General features: G+C 44.3%; 11 protein-coding genes across 11 annotated transcripts, besides 39 other annotated features; all 11 read left to right on the top strand.

Annotated features, from left to right (window-relative positions):
* Window positions 1-686, top strand: Tc00.1047053509551.10 (protein kinase, putative; the record flags this gene model as incomplete). The annotated part of the gene is made up of 1 exon (XM_809445.1): window positions 1-686. A coding segment is annotated over one exon (686 nt), but the record flags the coding sequence as incomplete, so codon positions are not given.
* Window positions 1-21,355: part of a sequence feature (heterozygous, Esmeraldo-like haplotype) that runs on past the window's edge.
* Window positions 940-985: a sequence feature (CT-rich).
* On the top strand, window positions 1,131-2,696 carry Tc00.1047053509551.20 (amino acid permease, putative; the record flags this gene model as incomplete). The annotated part of the gene is made up of 1 exon (XM_809446.1): window positions 1,131-2,696. The coding sequence occupies one exon, from the start codon at window positions 1,131-1,133 to the stop codon at window positions 2,694-2,696; it is 1,566 nt and encodes a 521-aa protein (XP_814539.1).
* Window positions 2,715-2,737: a microsatellite.
* Window positions 2,945-3,049: a sequence feature (T-rich).
* Window positions 3,231-3,256: a microsatellite.
* On the top strand, window positions 3,339-4,289 carry Tc00.1047053509551.30 (mitochondrial phosphate transporter, putative; the record flags this gene model as incomplete). The annotated part of the gene is made up of 1 exon (XM_809447.1): window positions 3,339-4,289. The coding sequence occupies one exon, from the start codon at window positions 3,339-3,341 to the stop codon at window positions 4,287-4,289; it is 951 nt and encodes a 316-aa protein (XP_814540.1).
* Window positions 4,523-4,629: a sequence feature (A-rich).
* Window positions 4,878-4,930: a sequence feature (T-rich).
* Tc00.1047053509551.40 (hypothetical protein, conserved) lies at window positions 5,013-5,681 on the top strand (the record flags this gene model as incomplete). Its single annotated transcript, XM_809448.1, has 1 exon — window positions 5,013-5,681. One exon carries the CDS (start codon window positions 5,013-5,015, stop codon window positions 5,679-5,681), a length of 669 nt encoding a protein of 222 aa, XP_814541.1.
* On the top strand, window positions 6,165-9,596 carry Tc00.1047053509551.50 (uncharacterized protein; the record flags this gene model as incomplete). The annotated part of the gene is made up of 1 exon (XM_809449.1): window positions 6,165-9,596. The coding sequence occupies one exon, from the start codon at window positions 6,165-6,167 to the stop codon at window positions 9,594-9,596; it is 3,432 nt and encodes a 1,143-aa protein (XP_814542.1).
* Window positions 9,606-9,741: a sequence feature (T-rich).
* Window positions 9,793-9,814: a sequence feature (AT_rich).
* On the top strand, window positions 10,027-10,752 carry Tc00.1047053509551.60 (hypothetical protein, conserved; the record flags this gene model as incomplete). Its single annotated transcript, XM_809450.1, has 1 exon — window positions 10,027-10,752. The coding sequence occupies one exon, from the start codon at window positions 10,027-10,029 to the stop codon at window positions 10,750-10,752; it is 726 nt and encodes a 241-aa protein (XP_814543.1).
* Window positions 10,387-10,413: a microsatellite.
* Window positions 11,058-11,093: a sequence feature (T-rich).
* Window positions 11,242-11,261: a microsatellite.
* Window positions 11,416-11,443: a microsatellite.
* Window positions 11,489-11,552: a sequence feature (A-rich).
* Window positions 11,706-11,744: a microsatellite.
* Window positions 11,833-11,952: a sequence feature (GA-rich).
* Window positions 12,057-12,101: a sequence feature (T-rich).
* Window positions 12,141-12,184: a sequence feature (T-rich).
* Window positions 12,291-12,372: a sequence feature (T-rich).
* Window positions 12,539-12,610: a sequence feature (T-rich).
* Window positions 12,762-12,870: a sequence feature (T-rich).
* Window positions 13,074-13,110: a microsatellite.
* Window positions 13,171-13,221: a sequence feature (T-rich).
* Window positions 13,573-13,630: a sequence feature (A-rich).
* Window positions 13,688-13,765: a sequence feature (A-rich).
* Window positions 13,857-13,882: a microsatellite.
* Window positions 13,947-13,969: a sequence feature (AT_rich).
* Window positions 14,005-14,046: a microsatellite.
* Window positions 14,061-14,109: a microsatellite.
* Window positions 14,125-14,167: a sequence feature (AT_rich).
* Window positions 14,227-14,255: a microsatellite.
* Window positions 15,774-15,805: a microsatellite.
* Tc00.1047053509551.64 (small nuclear ribonucleoprotein Sm-F, putative) lies at window positions 15,853-16,077 on the top strand (the record flags this gene model as incomplete). Its single annotated transcript, XM_809459.1, has 1 exon — window positions 15,853-16,077. The coding sequence occupies one exon, from the start codon at window positions 15,853-15,855 to the stop codon at window positions 16,075-16,077; it is 225 nt and encodes a 74-aa protein (XP_814552.1).
* Window positions 16,128-16,158: a sequence feature (AT_rich).
* Window positions 16,357-16,448: a sequence feature (T-rich).
* Window positions 16,574-17,119, top strand: Tc00.1047053509551.70 (hypothetical protein, conserved; the record flags this gene model as incomplete). The annotated part of the gene is made up of 1 exon (XM_809451.1): window positions 16,574-17,119. The coding sequence occupies one exon, from the start codon at window positions 16,574-16,576 to the stop codon at window positions 17,117-17,119; it is 546 nt and encodes a 181-aa protein (XP_814544.1).
* Window positions 17,172-17,253: a sequence feature (GA-rich).
* Window positions 17,420-17,484: a microsatellite.
* Window positions 17,523-17,544: a microsatellite.
* Window positions 17,634-17,678: a microsatellite.
* On the top strand, window positions 17,865-18,317 carry Tc00.1047053509551.80 (hypothetical protein, conserved; the record flags this gene model as incomplete). The annotated part of the gene is made up of 1 exon (XM_809452.1): window positions 17,865-18,317. One exon carries the CDS (start codon window positions 17,865-17,867, stop codon window positions 18,315-18,317), a length of 453 nt encoding a protein of 150 aa, XP_814545.1.
* Window positions 18,707-20,854, top strand: Tc00.1047053509551.90 (hypothetical protein, conserved; the record flags this gene model as incomplete). Its single annotated transcript, XM_809453.1, has 1 exon — window positions 18,707-20,854. The coding sequence occupies one exon, from the start codon at window positions 18,707-18,709 to the stop codon at window positions 20,852-20,854; it is 2,148 nt and encodes a 715-aa protein (XP_814546.1).
* Window positions 20,855-20,884: a microsatellite.
* On the top strand, window positions 21,045-21,293 carry Tc00.1047053509551.95 (anaphase promoting complex subunit protein, putative; the record flags this gene model as incomplete). Its single annotated transcript, XM_809461.1, has 1 exon — window positions 21,045-21,293. One exon carries the CDS (start codon window positions 21,045-21,047, stop codon window positions 21,291-21,293), a length of 249 nt encoding a protein of 82 aa, XP_814554.1.

The following is a 21,355-nucleotide window of genomic DNA, read 5'->3' on the forward strand; positions in this document are numbered from 1 at the left end:
TGCTTATGGCACTTCATCATCCCAATATTGTGACGCTTTATGATTGTTATCGAAAGGGAAAACATTTATTTCTTGCTATGGAGTTAATGGATGGAGGCAAATTGACAGATTTACTGATCCCATCGGAGGGAGAACCAGTAGAATTTACGGAGGCACAGCTGGCAACACTGATACGAGAGGTACTTCGAGCTCTTCGGTGCCTCCATAACGCTAGATGCGTCCACCGCGACGTAAAGTCTGATAACGTTCTCTTATCTTCAAATGGCGAAGTAAAATTGGGGGACTTTGGCTTTGCCACACTTCTTACTTCTCCGGGAGGGATGCGCAGAACACTCGTTGGGACACCGTACTGGATGGCTCCTGAAGTCGCAGGTGGAAAGGCGTACAATGACAAGGCCGATGTGTGGAGTGCTGGAATTCTTTTTTTGGAAATGTGTGATGGACAACCACCGTTGATGGGCATGAATCCCATGCGAGCGCTTCTTACAGTGAGCACGGGGCCACCGCCAGTTATGAGAACGGCGAACCGTTGGTCTTCACTATGCAGAGAATTTGCGTCATTCCTTTTAGTAAAGGATCCTGCGCGGCGTCCCAGTGTTGATGACGCCCTAAGACACCCCTTTATTGTAAAAAAGGCGGAACCAACATGTCGGTTTGTGGCAACCATCCTGCAACGGAGGAAATAGTTGTTTTGGACCACTCTACCAAATGCTTGATAAACTCTTTTTTTTTGTTTGTTTTTTTGTTTCTGTCGTAATGATCTTAAAAACCACTATGCGCACCTGCAATTTTTTCTTTCCACCGTCTCTCTCCACACATCAAAGCACCACACTTTTTTTGGCACCTTGTGTGCGTAAGCTTTTCGCTGATACCCTGGTATTTGCCACAATGCACCAGTTGTCTATTTATAGAAGGTATACATACTTTGTTTTGTCCCTCTTTTTTTTTTTTTTTTTTCTTTCTTTCCCTCTCTCTTTGTTACTTTTGCTTGCTGGGGGCTTGTTGGTGCCGGCAGTTAAAAGGTAAAGGAAATTTCTTAGAAGACGACTTTTTTTTTTTTCTTTCTTGTCTGACATTTCTACACGACAAACAGAGAAAGAGAGAGAGAGTGTGGTCATTCTCAGAGAGCCATGAGGGGAATTACCCAGATAGAGGCGGATCCCGCCGATACAACCAGATATCTCTCTCCGACAGTCCGGTTTCGTATTCCAGACGGTGAGTCGGAATCCCGTCCCAAGACTGCATTGACGACACTCACACTATTGGGAGTCATTTACACTGCAAGTATCAGCGGGGGATATGGATTGGAGGAGTCTGTCAGTGCAGGAGGACCTCTCTTGACGATAATCTTTCTATGTCTTATTCCATTTTTATGGGGCATACCGGTGTCATTGTGCGTTGCAGAATTATCCTGTGCAATCCCGTCCAACGCGGGTCCTATTATGTGGGTGAATGTTTCATGTGCCTCGTGGTTTACATTTTGTACTGTCATATGGACGGCTTTTTTAAATTTTGTTGACAACAGCATATATCCGACAGTTCTTGCAGATTATTGCGCGACGCTTCTGAATCTCAATTTTTTTGAAAAAACTCTTATAAAAGTGTGTTTTTTGGGCATATGTGCAATAATAAATATTGTGGGGGTTCAAGTCGTCGGAACATTAAGTGTAGGAGTGATGTTGGTGACCCTTCTACCCTTTCTCTTGATGTTTCTCTTGCAGCTTCCTTATGGGTTTGATTGGGAGCGAATAGGTTACGTTCCAGAGAATATCAATTGGTCAGTATTTCTCCCTGTTGTTGCTTGGAATTTTTCCGGGTTTGACAGCGCGGGTAATGTCATTGAGGAAGTAAGCAATCCTAATCCAACCTTTATTCGGGCTCTTGGACTCATGATTATTTCTGCCCTGGCCACGTACATTCCTCCTATATTAGTGGGAGCCAGTGCTGAGGCTTTGGCGGAAACGCCATTTGATGAGTGGGATAATGGCTTTTGGGTGAAGGTGGGGGAGGCCGTTGGTGGGTATGCGATGGCTGTTGTAGTGACTGTTGGGGGCGTTATTTCAACAGTGGGGCTCATGACAACACTTTTGGCAACAACTTCTCGCTCTTTGGCGGGCATGGGGACACTCAACGCATTTCCATATTTGTCTGGATGGTTGTCACAGTATGACCCCAACTATGGGACACCGATTAATGCCACACTTGTTAACGCAGTCGTTACTTGTCTTCTTTCTGTGTTTTTTTCCTTTCAAACTTTAGTGGAGCTGGACCAAATTTTATATTGTTTGCGCCTTATTGCGATTCTTGTTGTGTTCTTGGAACTTCGGTTTAAGCAGCCTTTTCTAGAGCGTCCTTACAGGGCCCCAGGAGGCCTCATTGCGGCGTCACTTTGGGGTGGTGTGCCGATTGCGTTCAGTGTTGTCCTCATTGTGGTATCGATGTTTGGGAGCGTTGTACTCTTTTTGGGCACGGTTGTAATGGTTGTTGGAACGATGGTTATTTCCTACGTTGGGGTGCGTTTCTTTAGGCCGGAGGGGTTTGCGGGAGAGTTGGTTGAGGAGTACGAAGATGCCGACATGCAGACTTATGGAACCGTCTTAGAACACGAGTCGAATGAGTGGCGAAAAACTCATCCGAACCACACATTTATCGACTGTGAAGTGTCGGAAGATAAAAGCGGACAAAAACATAATTAAAATTTCTTTTTCATTTACTTATTATTGTTATTATTATTATTTTTTTTTTTTTTCTAAAGGGGATGCTGCATGAAAGATGAGGAAGATGAAAGAAAGGTCATATGAAAAAGTAGGTCAGATGGAAGGGTTGGTGAGGGTCAAGATGGGATTGTTTTGTGCATGCAATTTACCACATTTATTCCCGCCGCCTACCAAAACCTCGGTAGGAAATTCAATTAGTGTGGTACTGGGCTCGCCAATTTAACAGCTTTTTTTTTTTTTTTCTCCCTTTCTTTTCCATGCTGCGCTGTTTGACTTGTTGTCGGGTTTTTTTTTTTTTTTTGTTGTTGTTGTTGTTTTTCTTTGTTTCGTTTAAATTGTTGCCGTACTCTGAATAAAAATTAATGTTTGTTAATTTTGTGTTTCCGTACCTCCTCCTCTTATCTCAGCCGTATGTATTATTATTGTTGTTATTATGTAGCCGTTTGAGTTCCCGTGTTATATTAATGGTGGTTTGCACCCTCGCGTCTCTCTTTTCTGTTCTTACATCCGCCGTTATTTATTTATTCATTTATTTATTTTTCTAACGGGTACCTTGCGGGAATTTAAGCAACCAAGCAACAATACTGATAAAGCAAGAAAAGGAAAAAATAATTGGCAGCTATGACGGCGAAAAAGCCTTGGGATGCACGTTATCTCAACCCGGACATTCCCCACACAAACTCGTACTATCTCAAGTGTCTGGGCGGTGGTGTCATCTCGTGCGGCCTGACACACACTTTGGTTTGCCCACTTGATGTTGTAAAGTGCAACATGCAGGTGAGTCCTGAAAAGTTTAAGGGCATCTTTTCCGGCTTCAAGGTGGTCCTCTCGGAGGATGGCTGTGGCTCGAAAGGCATATGGAAGGGCTGGTTGCCCACCCTCTTTGGGTACTCCATTCAGGGTGCATTTAAATTTGGCTTGTATGAGGTCTTTAAGGATTTGTATGCTAACCTCGCCGGCGAGCAGGCAGCAAAGCAGTATGAGGGCCTCATTTGGCTTGCGGGCTCAGCCAGTGCCGAATTCTTTGCTGACATTGGTCTCTGCCCGATGGAAATGGTGAAGGTGAAGGTTCAGACCTCTCCTAGTGGAACGTTTCCCACCGCCTTTGGCGCCGCTCTTGCTGCAATGCGAGCTGATCCCAAATCCGGCTTCCCGTTCAAGTCACTTGTCCCGCTCTGGTCCCGTCAAGTCCCGTATACGATGGCGAAGTTTTACTTCTTTGAGAAGGTGGTGCGACTGTTCTACACGTATTTCTTTACGAAACCAAAGAATGAGTACAGTAAGGCAACACAGCTCAGTATTACTTTTGCCTCGGGTTATATTGCAGGTATTGTGTGCGCTATTGTTTCGCATCCTGCCGATTCCCTTGTCTCTGCCCGTGGTAAGGCGGCAAATGCAGGCAAGGGCTATGGTCAGATCGCCGCCGAGATGGGATACGTTAATCTCTGCACCAAGGGGCTTGTGGCGCGTATCCTCATGATTGGCACGCTCACCGGACTGCAGTGGTGGATCTACGATTCTTACAAGAGCACGCTTGGTCTTGGCACCAGCGGTGGCACTGGTAAGAAGTAGTGTGCTTGCGTGTCTCTCCTCATTTTTTTTTTCTTTTTTTTTTACCTTCTGATGTTGGGGGAACGGGAAGAAGAGGCGTGGAGCGATGATAGAACGTATGAAGGCAAGAAGAAAGGAAACAAGAATGTGGTCACAATGATATATATCATATATAAGAGCGGAGAAGCGAAAGGGAGTTGATTTTTCCGTTTTTTTTTATTTTTTCGTGAGGCATTCTTCTTAAGAAGGGGAGGAAAAAAAAAAAAAAAAAGAAGAGAATTAAATAATTTGTAAAAGAAAAATAAAAAAGCAACAAAAGAAGCGAGGAACAAATGCATGTAAATAATAATAAAAAAAAAAATGTAGGAGCTTTTTTCTTTTGATGCATATCGGCTGGGTGAAGAAATCATGTAAGGCACGAGGCGAAAAGGAACAAAAAAAAAAAATGAAAGAGTTTTTTTTCAACTCTTTTTTTTCTTTTTTTGGTGTAGAGACGAGTGGGTGAAAAGTTGTTAGGACCACGTCGATGTTATCCCCTGTCGCCGCAGCCTCTGATGGATTTATGAATTTACGCGCAGTCCTGTTCCGTTTCTTTTTTATGGTGTGGGATTTTTTCTTTTATTTTGGCTTTTGCTTGTGGATTTTTTGTTGTTGTTGTTGTTGCGGGAGTTGCTGTGCTTGGATTAGCCGCCATTCCCCTTTTTTTTTTTTTTTTTTGGCGAGGAGGAGGACCGGCGGCGAAGCATGCGCCTGTCCGACACTGCTTTAAGTGATACGGAGCGGTACGCGGTTTGGTGTGAACAAATACGGGCCCTTTTCGGTGTCAGCGGTCGCGAGGAGGAGGGCAGAGAGGTGCTGGAGGATGAGGATCGGCTATTCGCTGGCGGCGTCAGAAGTGGGATCAGCGATACGGGCGCGAATAAACATCCAAAGCGAGGAACGAGGGATGCTGATGGTGGAGAGTTCCCGTACTGCTTCTACATGCGCATGCTCAGCAGCGGGAAGGGGGAGAGAGCCCCAAAAGAAGTGAATGCTGAAGCCCAGCGCTACTGTGGCGACACTCTTGGTTGTGGTTCTGATAGTGATGGCGTCTCCTTTTTCTCTCGGCAACAACGGCGAGAGGTGTTTGTGGACGAGGATACGTTAGCCGCCCGAATTGCTTCAAATCTAAACACTTATGCACGTCGACTTCGAAGGGAACATTACGAGGATGTCCCTGAAGTACCGGTGGTCGAAGTCAATCAGTGGACCTTCCGTGATGGCAGGGTGGAAGCCTTATCAGCCAAGGTGAATGAAGAGCTTCACGAACTGCTCATGTACGTTCGGCGCCGAAATTTGTTGGCGGAGCAGTTACGTCGTCAGTTAGTGCACACCAAGCAACTTCTCCTTTACCAAAAAGAGGCGACGTCATGAAGCATTCACCGCTTTGCCCTCAGACATGTTACACGACTGGGCATCCGAGAAAATATGGAGCTAACCAACGCTTCATGGAAAAGCCTTATTATTATTACTATTTCAGTTTGGTATTGTTTTTTGGTGCTTTTTTTTTTTTTTTGTGCGCTGCGCAAAGGAGCCCAACGACTACCACGTTGTGATTTCAAAACGAGCTTTTTTATTGTAAACTGAATAATGAGTTGATTGCTTCACCTGTATATGCGTGTTGTACATATTCATCTGAGGAAGGGGATGCTGTGTGCAATGAAGCAAGCTGTCGTCTTCCTTTGTCATCTTCTTTTTCGTTGTGTAAGGATAGAGTGGAAAAGGCCTTATCCTGACAATTATTCCGGGGCAATTGCTGACGGATTTTTTGACGGACGCAGAGCTAGCGGCTGATTGATTTGTGTGTTTGTTTGGTAAGGTGTGGGTTGTCTTTTGCCTTACGGCCGCGAATGTCAAATGGAGTATCCGGGCTCTGCATTTGTGGCGGCGCAGGCGGAGGAAAGGAGGATGGCGCAAGTTGCCCGGCGGTCATACATGCCCTCGTGGATGGCGGACCCCTCCTGGCTGAAGTCCATCGAGGTCCCCCGAGAATACATGACGGGGTTGTCCTTTGAGGAGCTGAGGGAATCCGTCCGTTTGACGTTTGCATCGCGGTTGTCTGTCATCCAAAAGGCAGCTAGAGAAGACACCACCCCGGTGCTTGCAGAAAGTGCACGTCGCACCATGTCCTCTTGGGCCGAAAACGATAGGAAAAACGAAATTGCATCGTCTCAAAGCTCTCTGATGTCTCTGTTAGCGGATGCAATTAAGGCAGTAACACAACGTACACCGTGGGACCCAGTGGATTGTGGAACAGAGATGCGAAAGGAGATGCTTGCGGTTTTGCTTAAAAGATTTCTTGATCGGTCCCTTGATCCGGGTGCTGTGGGAATATTTGCGAAGAACGTCCTCCGTCGTGCCTCCACCACGGATGTCGCAGAAGAGCTGCAGTACCTTTACGTAGCCTTCACGCATGACAAAACTTGGAATGGTGAAGACCCATACAGACGGTTAGAAAATTTTATACATTTTGCAGACAATGAAAAGTTTCAGGAACATTGCCTTGAGGAAGTGAGGCGACGACTTCATATGCTGAATGTAGAATTGAATGGGAAAAACAATAAAGAAATGCATGCCAAGAAGGTTTGGGAAGACATTCATGGGCCCCAACGTGGCGAATGCTTTGGCGGGTCCATCACACTCTCCCTCACTCGCGTACATCTTAGTGGTATTTCCGGGAGCGATGCTTCTAAAAATGTTGGCGGTGCGAAAAAAAATCTACCAAAACGCATCAAAGCAATTTGGACTCTGCAACAGGAAAGTCATCGTGTTGCTTCGGCAGTTGTGCCGGGCAAAAGTACTTTGAAAAACGGCACGTACACGTGGCAACCCAATAGTCGTGCCACATTGATGGTTCCGAAGGGCGCCCGTGAGCATTTCAGGAATTATGCCATTGTTCTTGAGCTTTTTTTGTCCCAGACGTCCTGTCTTTGCTCCCCCTCACGAGGGAAGCCGTTAGCCTCCGCAACAATCACCGTAGACGACGCTCTTTATGCGAGTGTAGCACGACCGAACTCCCCACTGCGTACTTCTGCTGCGTCGTCTTTGAATGATGCGCCCAGTAAAAGTGGCGGTTGTGAAAATGAGCCCTTTTCTGATTGGAATGTTGGAATTCGGGGTTATCATTTCTCTTCCGTCTTGTTGTCACAAGCCACCACCTCTCATAAAAACGAATATCCATATAGTATTGAAAGTGCAACGACCCTGTGTAGTATGTGTTGTCTTAACAATGATCACAATGCACGACCCCCTCCAATCAACCTAGAGGAAGAAGAAAACGTCACCGTACCAAAAGTGGGATCCGGTAAAATATCTCAAGATGCATGGAGTAAAGACCATCACAATATGTTTTTACGTCTAGTTGATATTTTGGGTGATATTGACGACATTGGTGTGGCAATTATTAAGGCATACTGTCGCCGCTACTTGATTCACGGGGAACTTGAAACGGTTGCCCTGTTAAGCGCTGTCTGCACGCACTCCAACTTGGCGGACCGAAATTCTCGGGATCTATGCACCAATTCCGTGGCCCTGCTGGTAAAATACCGTGGTAATATGACGACACATGTAACAAAGCAGCTTGTAAAGGAGTCACTTGATGCAACTTATTCTAACGTAATTGATACTTTGTTATCTTTAGAAGAAATGAGCTCGGGGTCATTAACATCTTCTTCGGCCTTTAATCCGCATGAGGCGGGACGAGTGGTAGAGGAACTGAAGAATATTCTTCTTCTCATTGATAAGGACATGAAAATCAACGATGTCATTCTTCAGGAGGCGCAACGAGATACCAAACCCTTGGTAGAGGCGTTGGAAAAATTGGATGGACGTGTGTTGCGTGAACATCGCCGTGGTGTGGTGCGTGAAACCGCGACCGACCTGTTCCTACCGGATCTTGAGAAACGAGAAGATGCAGCGCAACTAACCGGCAAAGCTCATTGCCTGTATACGTTGATTACGGATGTAACTGAAAGATGCAAACGTGCCTTTTCCTTTGCCAAAATGTCTGGGTCTTCTTCCGTAATGGCTGTTACCATGTGCCGTATTGAAAGCATTGTCAACGCCATGAGTGTCCCACTTCGTAATGTTGTGACTCGTATTTTAGCGTGCCTTATTCGCGCACCTGAACCGGATCCCCTTGGTGATACGCTTGGATTTCTTGTCTCCACATACGGGTTGGTGATGGATCTCGTAGGTGTTCTTGATCCTGAGGATGGAACGGCGTCCATATGCCGTACTTTAGCAAGTTGCTTTACAGATTTCTTGTCATCTTGGTTTCCCTTGTGTGAAAGTCATATTTCTGCATGGATGTCGAGTATTGTGACGAATGAGGCACTGGAACCTCTTATGCGAAATACGGTGCATTTCAACCACTCCCCTGGACTTTTTCAAGATTTGCTTCAGGCTCTTTTTGCGGTTTTTCTGCGTGTGTTCGCATGGAGTGAGCCCCGTCAGCATGAAATGTACGCCGTACATTTTTTTAGGCTTGTACAAACATTAGGAGAAGCATTCGTTGATGCCGTTGTTGCACGGGGCCGCACCAGCTCGCAGTTAGAGGAGTGGTTAGTTTGCCTGAGCAACTTGAATCGCTACCAAAAAATGGTGCGGGAGTTTGGGGAAAAAGACGTCACACAGCAACTCATTCCTGTATTGTGTGACACTGAGAACTTAATGGAACACCAACGAAGAGTGATTGCGGAGCAGGCAAGAGCGTCAACAATGGAGACAAAGGAGGAGTTTGAGAGGCACATTGGAAGGGTTTTGGAACAGTCCGTGCTGAGTTTTCTGTCAGATCTCACTGACGCAAGGACTTTAGAAAAGATGCCTGTGACGTCTTCCGTTATGAAGGATTCTGCTCATCGCTTTAAAATATATGTTGGGATGCAGTTTCGGACAGCCAAAAATAACCTTGACGATGAGCTGTTTGTTGAATTCCTCAACGAAGTAGTTGTACGATCGTACTATGGGGCATTTCACTCTCTCGCGCTGCGGGAGGGTAAACGACCACTTCCAGAAACTCATGTGGCGTATCTGCTCCATCTCATGCAAGTTCTTGACCAGGAGATAGAGTTGCTGGGCGGCAACCTACTGCACACGGAGCCCCTCACCTCGCGGCAACGAAGCGGGCGCATACTGACGGCACTTTTGGGGCAATCAAGCCAAGTGCTGGTCCAAATGGCCAAGACGGAGAGGTTGGATAGAACTGAACGCGTGCAAGTAATGCTTCTCTTGCGCTCTCGCACAGACGGCATTGCCAAGCAGTACTTCACGACGTCTTCTGATAAATGATTTGGTTACATTTGCATGTTTATCTTTTTTTTTTTGTTTTGTTTTTGTACCTGTGTGCATGTACATGGCTTTTGCTCTTGTTTTATTTATTTTTTTTATTTTTTTATTTTTTTTGCTGCGATTGTTTATTATGATTGCTATTCTTTACATTTCATTCGGTTTATCACCGTGTCTTTCCTTGTAGGATTGTGTCTTGTTTTTTTTTTTTTTTTTTAATTCCTTGTGGTTGTTGCCTCTACCCACCCACCCACCTCCACGCACACAAAATACGTGCGGAAAGGAAACTTCAAAGTCAAGGAACGCGAAGAAAAAAAAAAAAACTCTACTTTTTGTAGACGTTCATTGCTTGCACGAGTCAATCCGAGTTGAGTGACGAAGAGGCATCGCGGAAGTGGGACTGTTGAATTCTAAGAGAGTGGAAAGCAGCAGGATGTTTTATGTTGACGCGTGCAGCCAAAACTACCGAATGCCCAACTCCGCCCCGGTTTTTTCCCAGGGTTTTCCTCAACCGAACCGGGCACCGTCTTTGGTTTCCCCTAACGACGTTCAAAATTGTACCAATGATGGCCTGGTGAATCCGCATCAGGCACCCCTGTTTACCGTCTCCCAACAGGGTTCAGTAGTTGCAGCAAGTGTTCTTCCACGCACAGTGTTGTGGACAGCGAACGGGATGTACGGCGTAACGCAGATGAGGGAAGGCCCCGAAGAGGGAGCAACTCGATTCGTCCCATCAAAAAGTCCCGATGGAACACCCGTGTCAGCGATGCAGTCCATGTTTCTTCCGCCGATGCAGCAACAACAACAACAACAACAACAAGCTTCCAATTGTCCTCTTCTCTACATTTTGACGACTGTCGCAGTGCCACAGACGTATCCGCAGACCTCTCTACAAGAGCAGAAGAGCCAACATGTCACCCCTGTTACGCACCAAATTATTTCAATGAAAGGCCCCAGCGTTGCACCATCGCAATCCATCGGCATTAACACTCTAAACCCTTCATGTATAACGAATAATTCTGACGCCATGCAGACATGTGGATCTGGCAGTAAAGTGAATGTCAATGTGGTGTGTCGCCATTTCATAAAAAGTTGCTGCAACCGCAGAAAGTGCCGTTTCCTGCACACGCTCAACGAGGCCCCGCTCGCCAATATTTGAGGGATGTGAGTGCGAAAAAAGAGGACACGAGTCGGTCATGGCGTCGGGGGGTGACCTTATCACTGTTTCTGGGAATGACCAAGGAGGGGGCAGGAGGAGGTGGTGGTGGAAGGTGGAAAAGAAAAACAATAAAAAAAAAAAAAGAAGGCGGTACTAAAGAAAGGTTAGGGTGGAAACAGTGAAAGGGAACTGAGTGACGAAAGAGATGCGCCGTCCTTGTGTATTTTCCATCTGAAAATCGGAAGAAAAAAAAAAAAAACCGAGGCAGTTTATCAAAACAGAATTGGGACAAGTTCATGTTTTTGTTTATTTTATTTTATTTTTTTGATTTTTTTTGTTTTTGTTGGGTTCTTAATGAAGATTTTTCCTTTTTTTTTTCTTTTTTTCTGTGGGTGTGTGTGCCCGAGGGGGATTGGCAGCCACGCCCACACATGCTGTGGCTTGTGTACCCCTTCACGCTCGTCTGGCGAGGGGGAGCGAGGCCCAACAAGAGAGAGAGAGAGAGAGAGCACAACGGAGGAGGCAAAGTGGAAGCCCCCACTCCCCCTGTCGTCGAATTTGTTTGGGCAAAAAAAGAGCGCAGCAGCGAGAACAGAACAGAAAAAAAAACAAAAAAAAAAGAATTTAATTGAATCAAAACATGAGAACACATTTTTGACGGAGAAAAAAAAAAAAAAAGGAAAGAAAAAAATGGTTAATAAACCTGCAGAAGAAAACAAAACAAAACACACACACAAAAAAAAAAAAAAGGAAAATAAAAGAAAAAAAAAAGAGAAGAGAATAGAGAGGAAGAGAAGAGAGAGTATTAAAAGTGGAAGAAAGAACAGTTGGAGAGTAATGCCAGGTTCATACTCCATCCATCAATAAACATTTTTGATTGTCCCCAGTTGGGAAGGGGTGGGAATGTGTTCAGCTTACTGCGTTATACAATGTGTGAAAGGTGTAAAAAGAGAATATACATGTATACATATGTATATTTATGTATGTATATGGGTGGAAACATACATAATAAAAACGATGGAATGAAATGCGCCTTAGATTTGAATCTCGTACTCTTTCCAACTTTCAATTTGCATACATGAAAGGGAATTGAGGGAAGAAAAGAAAAAAAAAAAAAAGAGTGAGGGAGATGAGGGGACAGAAACAACGAAAAGAGTGAGTGGAGATAAATAATAGGGAGGGAGGGAAGGAAGGGAAGGGGGTGGGGCGCTAACGATGATGATGATGATGGAAGGATTGGTTTCATTCCTCTTGTCTTTGATTTGATTTTACCACCTTTTTATTCGTTGATGCCCAAATCTCCCTTTCTTTCTTTTTTTTTTTTTTATTTTATTTTATTTTTCCTTTTTATTGTATGAAGGGGTGGGGAGGAAAGAGTTCTGCACCTATTTTTTTTTTTTCTTTGTTTGTTTGTTTTTCTCTCTTTCTTATTGGGCGGGGACTGTGGAGAGGTACGCCTTTTTGTTTTTATTTCTTGTTGTTGGAGTTAACTTGCTTTTGTGTTGTGTGAGTCTTGTGCTTGTTTGTGTTTGCTGCTATTTTTTTTTTTTTTTTTTTTGTGTGTGTGTGTGTCTTTTTTGTGTGTATTTTTTCCTTGTGAGTTTTTTTTTTTTTTTTTTTGCCGTATGATGAGCCCGTCCCGCTTGTCTTCCTTTTTTTTTTTTTTTTTCAAAAACATGTTTGCAGCAGCACCAGCACCAGCTCTATACGTGTATGCGGCGGGGGGAGGGGAGGGTACATGGACGCACGATTGCATATGCGCATGACTTTCTACTTTCGGAGTTTATTATTCTTTTTTTTTTTTTTTTATTGTTGTTGTTTTTGTTTTTATCTCTTTTATTTTTATGTTATTTTTATTGAGGGGATGGGAAAGGGAGGGGGGCTTTCGCACATCTTTTCCTCATTTGGATCACCAACTACTTTCTTTGTGGTGGTTATGGCTGTAGCGATGACGTGGTAGGAGTGAGGCATGGCTTTCTATGCAATGATGTATTCACTGTCAGTTCTTGTTTCTTTTTTTCTTTTTTTTTTTTTTTTTTTTCTTGTGTGTGTTTTTCTGTTTGATTTGATTTGATTTGGTTTTTATTTTTATTTTTATTTTTATTTTTTTTTTTTTTTACAGTCATCATTCTTTTTGTTTCAAAAGTTTATTTCCATGGACATTCATTCTTTTGTTGTTGTTTGGAGAGGGAGGGGGGTGCACGAGCATCGTCGATGTCATCCAATTTATCACTGGGAATAAATTAGCGGAAAAGTGATGAGTTTGGTGGGGGAGCAGGACGGAGTTTGGGCGAGAGTGGCGAGTGCAGTAGACGATATTCTTTTTTGTTTCCTGTTTGTTTGTTTGTTTGCTTTTTTCCCTGTCTTATGTTGCCCAGCTCTCTGCTTGGTTGTGCTATTGTGCACTACGCAAGCGTGTTTTTTTCTTTTTTTTTTTCTTTTTTTGATTTTTATTTATTTATTTATTTTGGCTGTTCTTACTGCTGCGTGTATGTACATGTGTTATGTGTCTTTGTGTGTCCTGTTCATGGTGTTATTTTTCCTTTGGGTGCGTTTTTCTTTAATTGCCGATGTGGGGACATGTCTGCCCGCGTTTGTGTGCGTCACGCTCGGCTGCGGCTGTGGCGACACGTACAAGGCACACGACGGGGGAAAGACGCGTGCACGTCCCTGACACAATTGCACCCCACCGGCGACAACGCGCGCGTACAACTGACGCGCAGCGCATCACCGGGCACAACACAACGCACCGGCATAAATTAGAAGACATTTTACATGACGAGGGGATGAGAAACGAAGGAATAAAAGGTGAGGGGGGAGAAAAAACAAACAAAAAGAAAAAAAGAAAAGAGAGAAGGTGAAGAAAACAAAAAAAAAATTTTTTTTTGGTGAAAGAGGAATAAAATCCAAAGAGAATGTGGCAGAGTGGAGGGTGAAATAATAATAAATAATAATAAAAAAGTAGGAAAAAAAAAGGAAAAAAAAAAGGAGGAGAGAAGAGAAAAAAAGAAGACTCGGATGAGACAATCAAAAGTAAACATATGGCGTTCTGCATCTGCCGCGAAAAGCCACATTGAGGGATGAGTGTGAATAAGTGTGCGATGAAAAAAAAAAAAAAAAAAAAAAAAAAGTGGCACCGTACACTGCCGACGAGGGCACATGCTATACATATACAATAAAATACATTACATACGTATATTTATATATATTATTTTTTCCGTTTTTGTGTGCTGTTTGTCAGTGCGTAAAATTAAAAAAAAAAAAAAAAAACAATCAAAAATAAAAAAAAAAAAATATTATTTGTTTGGTTTTCTTCTTTCTTTCTTTCTTTTTTTTCCTTTCTTTTTTTCTTCTTTTGCACTTTTTTATGCCTATTTTTATCTATTTCTTTTATATATATATATATTTATTTTTTGTGTGTGCGTGTCGCTGGCTTTCTGGCCACTGTTTGTGTGTTTCTTTTCTGTTTACCCCTTTTTTTTTTCTTCTTTCTTTTTTTTTTTGTCATTTTTGCTTCACGCAACCACCCCTCCTTCAGCAACATGCCTTTTTTTTGTGTGTGTTTATTTGCCTGCTCGTGTCTCCTTTTCTGCACATTTACTGGCGGTTCTTTTTTCCTACTTTTTTATTTTTTATTTTCTGCATGCACGTGCACCTGTGCGTTGCAGCCGATGCGTCTCCGCAGAGACGCACAGAAGAAAGAAAAAAGGGGCGGATATTTTGTGTCGACACGTTGTAGGGAGGGGGAGTGGGGCGGGAAATATGATCACTTCGGCCCCATTGCTGGCGGTGATGCTGCTTTTGTTGGCATTAGGGAGTCCATGCACCCGGGCGGAATTCCTGGGATGTCATTACGGCCTTTCCTTTGACCCTTCCATGACCTCGCTGGCGATAACGACGTTTTATGGCAGCACCGGAGGCCGCGAGCGATAGCCCAAGCAGTTTACCAGTGGCTGGGAAACAGACGAACCGTGTGCCTGGGACAACGACGCGAGGCCCCCATCCCCTACCCGCGGGTCCTCGCTGTGTGAATGGAATTCAACACATGTCACCCCCGGTAGCAGATAGGGGGCCTCCTGTTTCTCGAGCATTGCAGTGGCGAAGCGGAGAGCATAATTTCACGGGAATTCAAAGCCTTCCAGATGGCAAGTGCAGTGGGTCTTTTCTCCAACGAATTGAATGGAACTGTATAGGACACGAGCCATCACTGCTATATGCGAAAATTGGACTTGGCGCCCAATTCATTTATCGGGTCATTACCAAAGTCATTGTCGACTGTGAGAAGCCTCGTTGCGCTGCTTCTTGAAAACAACAAATTTTCAGGTGAGACACCAGATTTGTTTTCTCTGCAGAATTTGCGACATTTCTCTCGGGCACAACAACTTCTCCGGCCGTCTAGGCGCATGGGTTTTACTAATGACGAATTTGGGATCGCTGGAGCCGCAATACAATCGCCTGGGAGGTCCTCTTTCAGAGCTGCCAGGGAAAATTACGCATGTAAACTTTTCCGGAGGCAACTTTTAAGGCGATGTTCCCAAGAGCTACGGTCGACTGGGGTACCTGAGGTACTTCAATTGTACCGATTGCAGTTTAACCTGCCCGCAACACTTTTTTCTTCCGTCATCTCTGTTTCTCGTCATACTGCAAAGGCAACTGAAGGAAGAAACGTAAACGAAGAGTGAATTAAAATTGCTTGGGCCATAAAGAAGTGTTGGTGTCCTCTTTTTTTTTTTTTCTTTTGTGTGTGCGTGTGTGTGAGTTATTCTTTCGGGTTTGTTTCACACAGAAACAAACACGCCTTTACTCTGTGTGAGAATAGGGAATGCGGAAGTCGTTTAACGCGTTATTTGTTGTCATTAACGTTACTTGTGCCGTTTTTGATCCACTCCTCCGAAGTGAGAAGAAACAACAAAGCAGTTATATGATGTTATCGTGGTATGTGTTGCATCTACCCAATTAAAGCATGGATTTCTATCGGTGCCTTTTGTGTATATTTCTGTTGTTGGGAATCACCGCCACTGTTTCTTTTCCTTTTTTTTTTTTTTTTTTTTTTGGTTGTTGCCACTAAATAAAGGATCTTACGTGTATATTTAGATAAAGATGGACGCAAACGTTCCGGCCGCATTTTTGGCCAGCCTCGTTGGCAGCACAGTGCACGTTAAAAGCAAGTGGGGCCCGGTGTACGTTGGGACTTTGGTCAGTTGCGATCCATACATGAACCTTCAGCTGCGGGACACGGTGGAAAAGGCAAAGGAGGAGACGGAACTGGGAGAGATGCTGCTGCGGTGCAATAATGTGTTGTACATACGTGAGGTGCCACAATAATAAATTATCATAGCGGTGTTGTGAGACCAACAAGAAGCCGCGAGGAAAGGAAAAAAAATAAAAAATAAAATAAAATAAAAAGAGGGGGAGAGGGAATATAAAATTATTCCCATTGAGTTGTTGTCACGGAGACGATGCAATCGCCACAATTAAGAGGAACAAATCAAATTAGATGATATTTTCCCGTGACGCGGTGGGGATAAGGATAGAAGGAAATAGAAACCAAACGGCTACGTATAAATATGCATGCCCATGTTATTACTGTTTATTTAAATATCCTTTTTTTTTTTTGCTTACTTTTGTTTTTCTTTTATTTATTTATTATTATTATTTTTGTTGTTTGGCTTTTTCTCTCTTGTTTTTTTTTTTTTGTTGTTGGTGGTGGTGGTGCGTGCACTTGTGTGGTCACGCTGCCGGAATAAAAATCCTAACAGCACCACAGCCAGTGATAATCGTAAGGAGAGTTTTCACAAGAGACTCATCACAAATAAGCGAAATGGCGCACATTCCAACCAAGTGGGCGGAGCGTAAGGATAAGCTTTATGTCACCCTTCAAGTGAGCGGTGCCACAGATGTCGAAGTGAAGTTTACCGAGAATACGATCAGCATTACCGGTAAGGGCATCACGCCCAAGGCTTCCGAGCCACACGGGTTAAACGACAAGATCACCCTCTTGAAGGAGATTATACCCGAAAAGTCCAGCTTCAAGGTTTTGGGCGTTGCTATCCAGGTGTGTGCAGTCAAAAAGGAGGAGGGATACTGGAACAAGCTTGTGAACCAATCAAGCAGCAGCACCGCGAATTGGCTTTCCGTGGACTGGAACCTTTGGAAAGACGAGGACGAAAATGATGATGGCCCTGCGGGCTTTGGTGATTATGGTGATCTTTCGAACATGATGAACATGGGAGGCATGGGAGGCATGGACGGCATGGGAGGCATGGACGGCATGGGAGGCATGGGAGGCATGGATGACTCAGACGACGACGATGAAGATGAGGCTCCAGCTCGAGCGGCCGACCTGCAGGACCTGGACGCGAAATAGAGAATTCCCCCTTGTGTCGTAGAGGGGAGAATAATTTAAGTGAAAGCTCACGGAAAAGGAAAAGAAAGGAAGAAGAAGAAAAAAAAATGGATAAAAAAGTGGCTGACAGAACGTGAATGGGAAAGAAGGGAGAGAGGAATAATGTCTGGTGTGGAGTCGGGGATGCAGAAGGAACGAAAATAAAAAGGTAAAAGATCTCATACCCTGAGCATTACCTCAGACAAACAAAGAGAAGAAAAGGGTCAGTTGAAAATTTATGGATGCACTACTTCATTCCCCATATTTCGTGAAGTCTTCGCCTTCATTTTTTTTTTTTTTTTTTGAAACTATTTATTAATTTATTATTTATATTTATTTTATTATTTTGTCTATCAACCTATGAAGCAGGATAAGTAAATAAGCGTATATATATATATATATATATACGGGTGTCTGTAGGGGGCTATATGAACCAGGCACGTCATGATCACATGTAACCCACGTGCCTTTTGAAACACACCATCTCTGTGATTCATGTTGTTTTTCTTATTATTATTATTATTTTCGTTGTTGTTGTTGTGATTTGTTTTGTTTTTGAGCTCTGTTCTTTTGCTTTCCTCAGTTCCACGGTCACTGGGGGAGGAACACACTTTCACACACACACACACACAAGCACAGAGAAAAAGAGAAAGCGTGGGGAGTGCCCAACAGGAGGCGAAGGGATAGATTGATCAGAAAAGACATCAACAAAGAATTATAGTGGTGGATGGACGGGTATTCCATTCTCGAGCGCCTTGACGCGTTTTTTAGTGAAGGGGAAAATACAGATGCGATTGGCAATTTTTTATCAGAGGAGCAGGGTGTCATGCAGCTGTTGGGCCAACCCACTGACTCACAAGAGGCGTTGGAGTTTTATTCCTTGTTTAAGAGGTACGCCGTGGTTGTGGATAAATTGCTTAACGCATTTATTGAGCGAGAATCCAAATTAGGATGCGTCATCGACTTGGAGCAATTGGCTGCTGCAGTCATGAATGAGTGGCATCAAGAGCAAGATTTCTGTCGATATGTTTGCACGGCATATATTGCTGGTGCGTTGGACTTTGACTCCTTCAAGCAACTTGTGGCTGATGTCAATGCGATAACCGCCTACCCCTTCGGGGATGAGTCTTCAGGTGCCGACAGCGTGACTGAGACAAACACACAGGAAGAGGAAATATGAGGAGAATATGCCCTTTCTTTAGGCAATCTGGCGGACTCTCACCGCACAATTCTCTTGTTATTGACGGTGAAATTCCTCGAACCCAAAATCACCACCATACAGAGATAATATATATAATTTTGTGTATTTAGTGAAATTAAGGAATTGAGTGCGTGCGTGTGTGTGTGTTTGTGAGGGAAGAAGTTACCGGCGCGTCGCCTAATGGATGGAAACTTTTAATATCCTATTGTGAATGTCTCCTGATTTTATGGCTTGAAGGGACGCATTTGCCAACCATTTGTACACCTCAATGTAGTGAAAAGCACGCGTGCTTTTTCTCTTTGTTCTTTCTGTTAATTTATCCATAGTTATCTATATATCTGTCTGTTAGATACGTGTCTCCTGCATGGATGGATCCACTGCATTGCTCATTTGCCAATGGTGGTGGCTTTGCTGTGGACTTTAATCCCATAATTTGTCTTCGTTTGTATCGGCGCCGTGACATTGCTGCTCTCGCAACAGAAATCACAGATGCATTTGACCTCAGTGGTGTGGTTGTACCCCTTCGACCCGTGACGGACACGTACCTGGAGCAGCTCGGCACATCACAAGAGCTTGCACGTTGTCTTTCTGAACATGAAGAGCCTGATTTGGTTAGAAGTTTGCAGCCGACGGAGTTTATTTCCCCTTTACTACGCGTGGAAAACGTTGTTGTCGCCACGTCACTTGGCCTATGGAAAACGACTCGATACACCAATGAAGTTATTGAGGCTGCGCGGACCCGTTTTTTGCGTGGCGTGGAAGAAAAGCGTCGGTCGAAGAAGAGCAAACTTCCCATCCGACTTTTTTTCAAGTTTCTCAACGAAATGCTAATTGACGTTTTGGTCATGTCTACTGACAGGAAGTCGGTTTTTGTGTCGTGCGCCAGTAACACCCGTCGCTTGGCTATGGGCGCTGTTGCCGGCGAAAAAGGTGCATCCGTACCGAGTTTTCGTACCCTCCTTGCGCTGGAATTCAGCCCCAGTGAAGGGTACTGGAGCCCTTTGCTGCTCCCGGTGCAGCTTAAAGCCCCAAAATTGAAACTGGATATTCCGGAAATTCGTGATGACACAGGCTCCTGTAGCAAGTCAGATTTTCTCAAGCCTCAAACATTGACAGGCATCTTTGGCGAAACGGCGCAAAGCTGCAACCTGGAGACGATGATGCTTGACCGAACTTTTTACAATCCGCAACGAATATCGGCGAAAACGAGTCGGGATTTGCAAACGGTTGAGGGGAAGGGGGATGAAGAGTCGGCTTCAACACACTCACCTTTTACTGGTATGAGGTATCCCAACATCAGTCAAACGGACCTTCAGCTCATAGAGGTTTTGCGGCGCGGTCTGCACCCGGCTTTTCGTCGTAACCGTGTTCGATTTTTTGTCACGTTTTTTGTGGCAATAGCGGCATTTATTGTGGGTCTGGTGCTTATCATTTACGCTAGCGTTACCCTAGAGACATGCTGTCATCACGTTTCTTCTCGCGCCTGTTTGAACGGAGCGGAAGATCCGCCTAGAGATAACCTCAGTAACTTATTTTGCAGTGCTGCCAAGAATCCTGCACTTAAAGAAGCAAATCAGTCATTTTTCTTTGGTCATCTCACAAGCCCCGGTGGGTTTCTTGTTGCAGCAATATCTTGTATGTTTGTGTCGTCTCTTCTGGCAGGAGCGGTAAGTTATTTCACGACAAGGGCGATCGCTCAGAAAAATTCGCGTCCTTTTTTTTACAAACTCATGGTGGCTTTTCATGTAATTCTTGGTGCGTTTGCGTGTGCGTTTTCCGCATACACGTTGTCTATTTTTTCCCATACAGTGCATGAGGTACCTTGTTCGTTGTTTAGTGGAACAGTAGCGGCTTCCTGCAGCCGTTTCCAAGCACTCTATCCGGAATTTACGATTGATGTTCGGGCTCGCCATCCGGTGCACGCAGTCTTTGCGTTATCCCTTATCTTTCTTTTTTTTTGCACTGTGGAATTTTTTGCATCCTTGATGTCGCCTATGGTGGATGATGACATCCTGCATGCTTTGCAAAAGGCAAAGCCTGAGACCAACGTTTTTTACCCCAGTGTATACGCCCCTGATGGTATAACTGATGTGGAGAAACGAAAGCTGCGGGGACACATTGGTCATCTTCTTCATATGCAGCTTCAAAAGCAGATGCAGCAACAGGACACGCTTCTTACCCGGAATCTCACAATTGGTGAAATGATATTGGCCAAACGTGAGAAAAGTCTTATGGTTGGTCCGTCTCAGGGAAGTTTTGTCATGAATTCACGTCACTGGAATGAGGAGACGCCGCAAAATCCGCTGCACTACATGGCATACTCCGATAATACAGGCAGCGGAAGTAGCACGGACAGAGAGGAGGAAAAGAAAGAACTGGATGAAAGGGAAGAGAAGCGTGGACTGCCGCCTCGGCTACTTGCGGAGGTGGAGAAAATCAGTCGTCGTGTTAAAACATCGATGGATGGGAGAACAGATTTGGTTAAACCGCAGCTTCTCAGTGAATCACCCAAATAATTTTCTGTTTTTTTTTTTTTTTTTTTTTTTGTTGTTGTTGTTGCTTTGGGGAGAAGAGGAAGAGGAGAGACTTTTTATGAGTATTTTAAAGATGTCATCATCTCTTTGTTTGCTTTTTCCTTCCCTTTGCTATCTTTTCCTTGCTTTTTTATTTTTGTCTGTGAAGAACAGAGCAACTGCACCCGTTGAAATGGATGTGAAAATTAAGGGCGCCCATTTAGTCGGACGTTGGTTGTGGGATTGTCGCAATGATACATGTGGTATATGTCGACAACACTTTGAGGCGTGTTGCCCACAATGCCGCTTTCCCGGGGATGACTGCCCCATTCTAACAGGGAGGTGCACGCACACATTTCACATCCACTGTATTGAACGATGGGCCGAGCGCGAGCAGGGGAATGCAGCGTGTCCCATGTGTCGTCAGCCGTGGGAATTTTGACGCGGCAAGATTAACTGATCTTTGATGCAATGGAATTTGTTTCTTTCTGCTTCTTGCCCTTG

The sequence above is a fragment of the Trypanosoma cruzi genome, genomic scaffold, assembly GCF_000209065.1.
Source record: "Trypanosoma cruzi strain CL Brener 1047053516271 genomic scaffold, whole genome shotgun sequence".
In the NCBI taxonomy this organism is placed as follows: Eukaryota; Euglenozoa; class Kinetoplastea; order Trypanosomatida; family Trypanosomatidae; genus Trypanosoma; species Trypanosoma cruzi.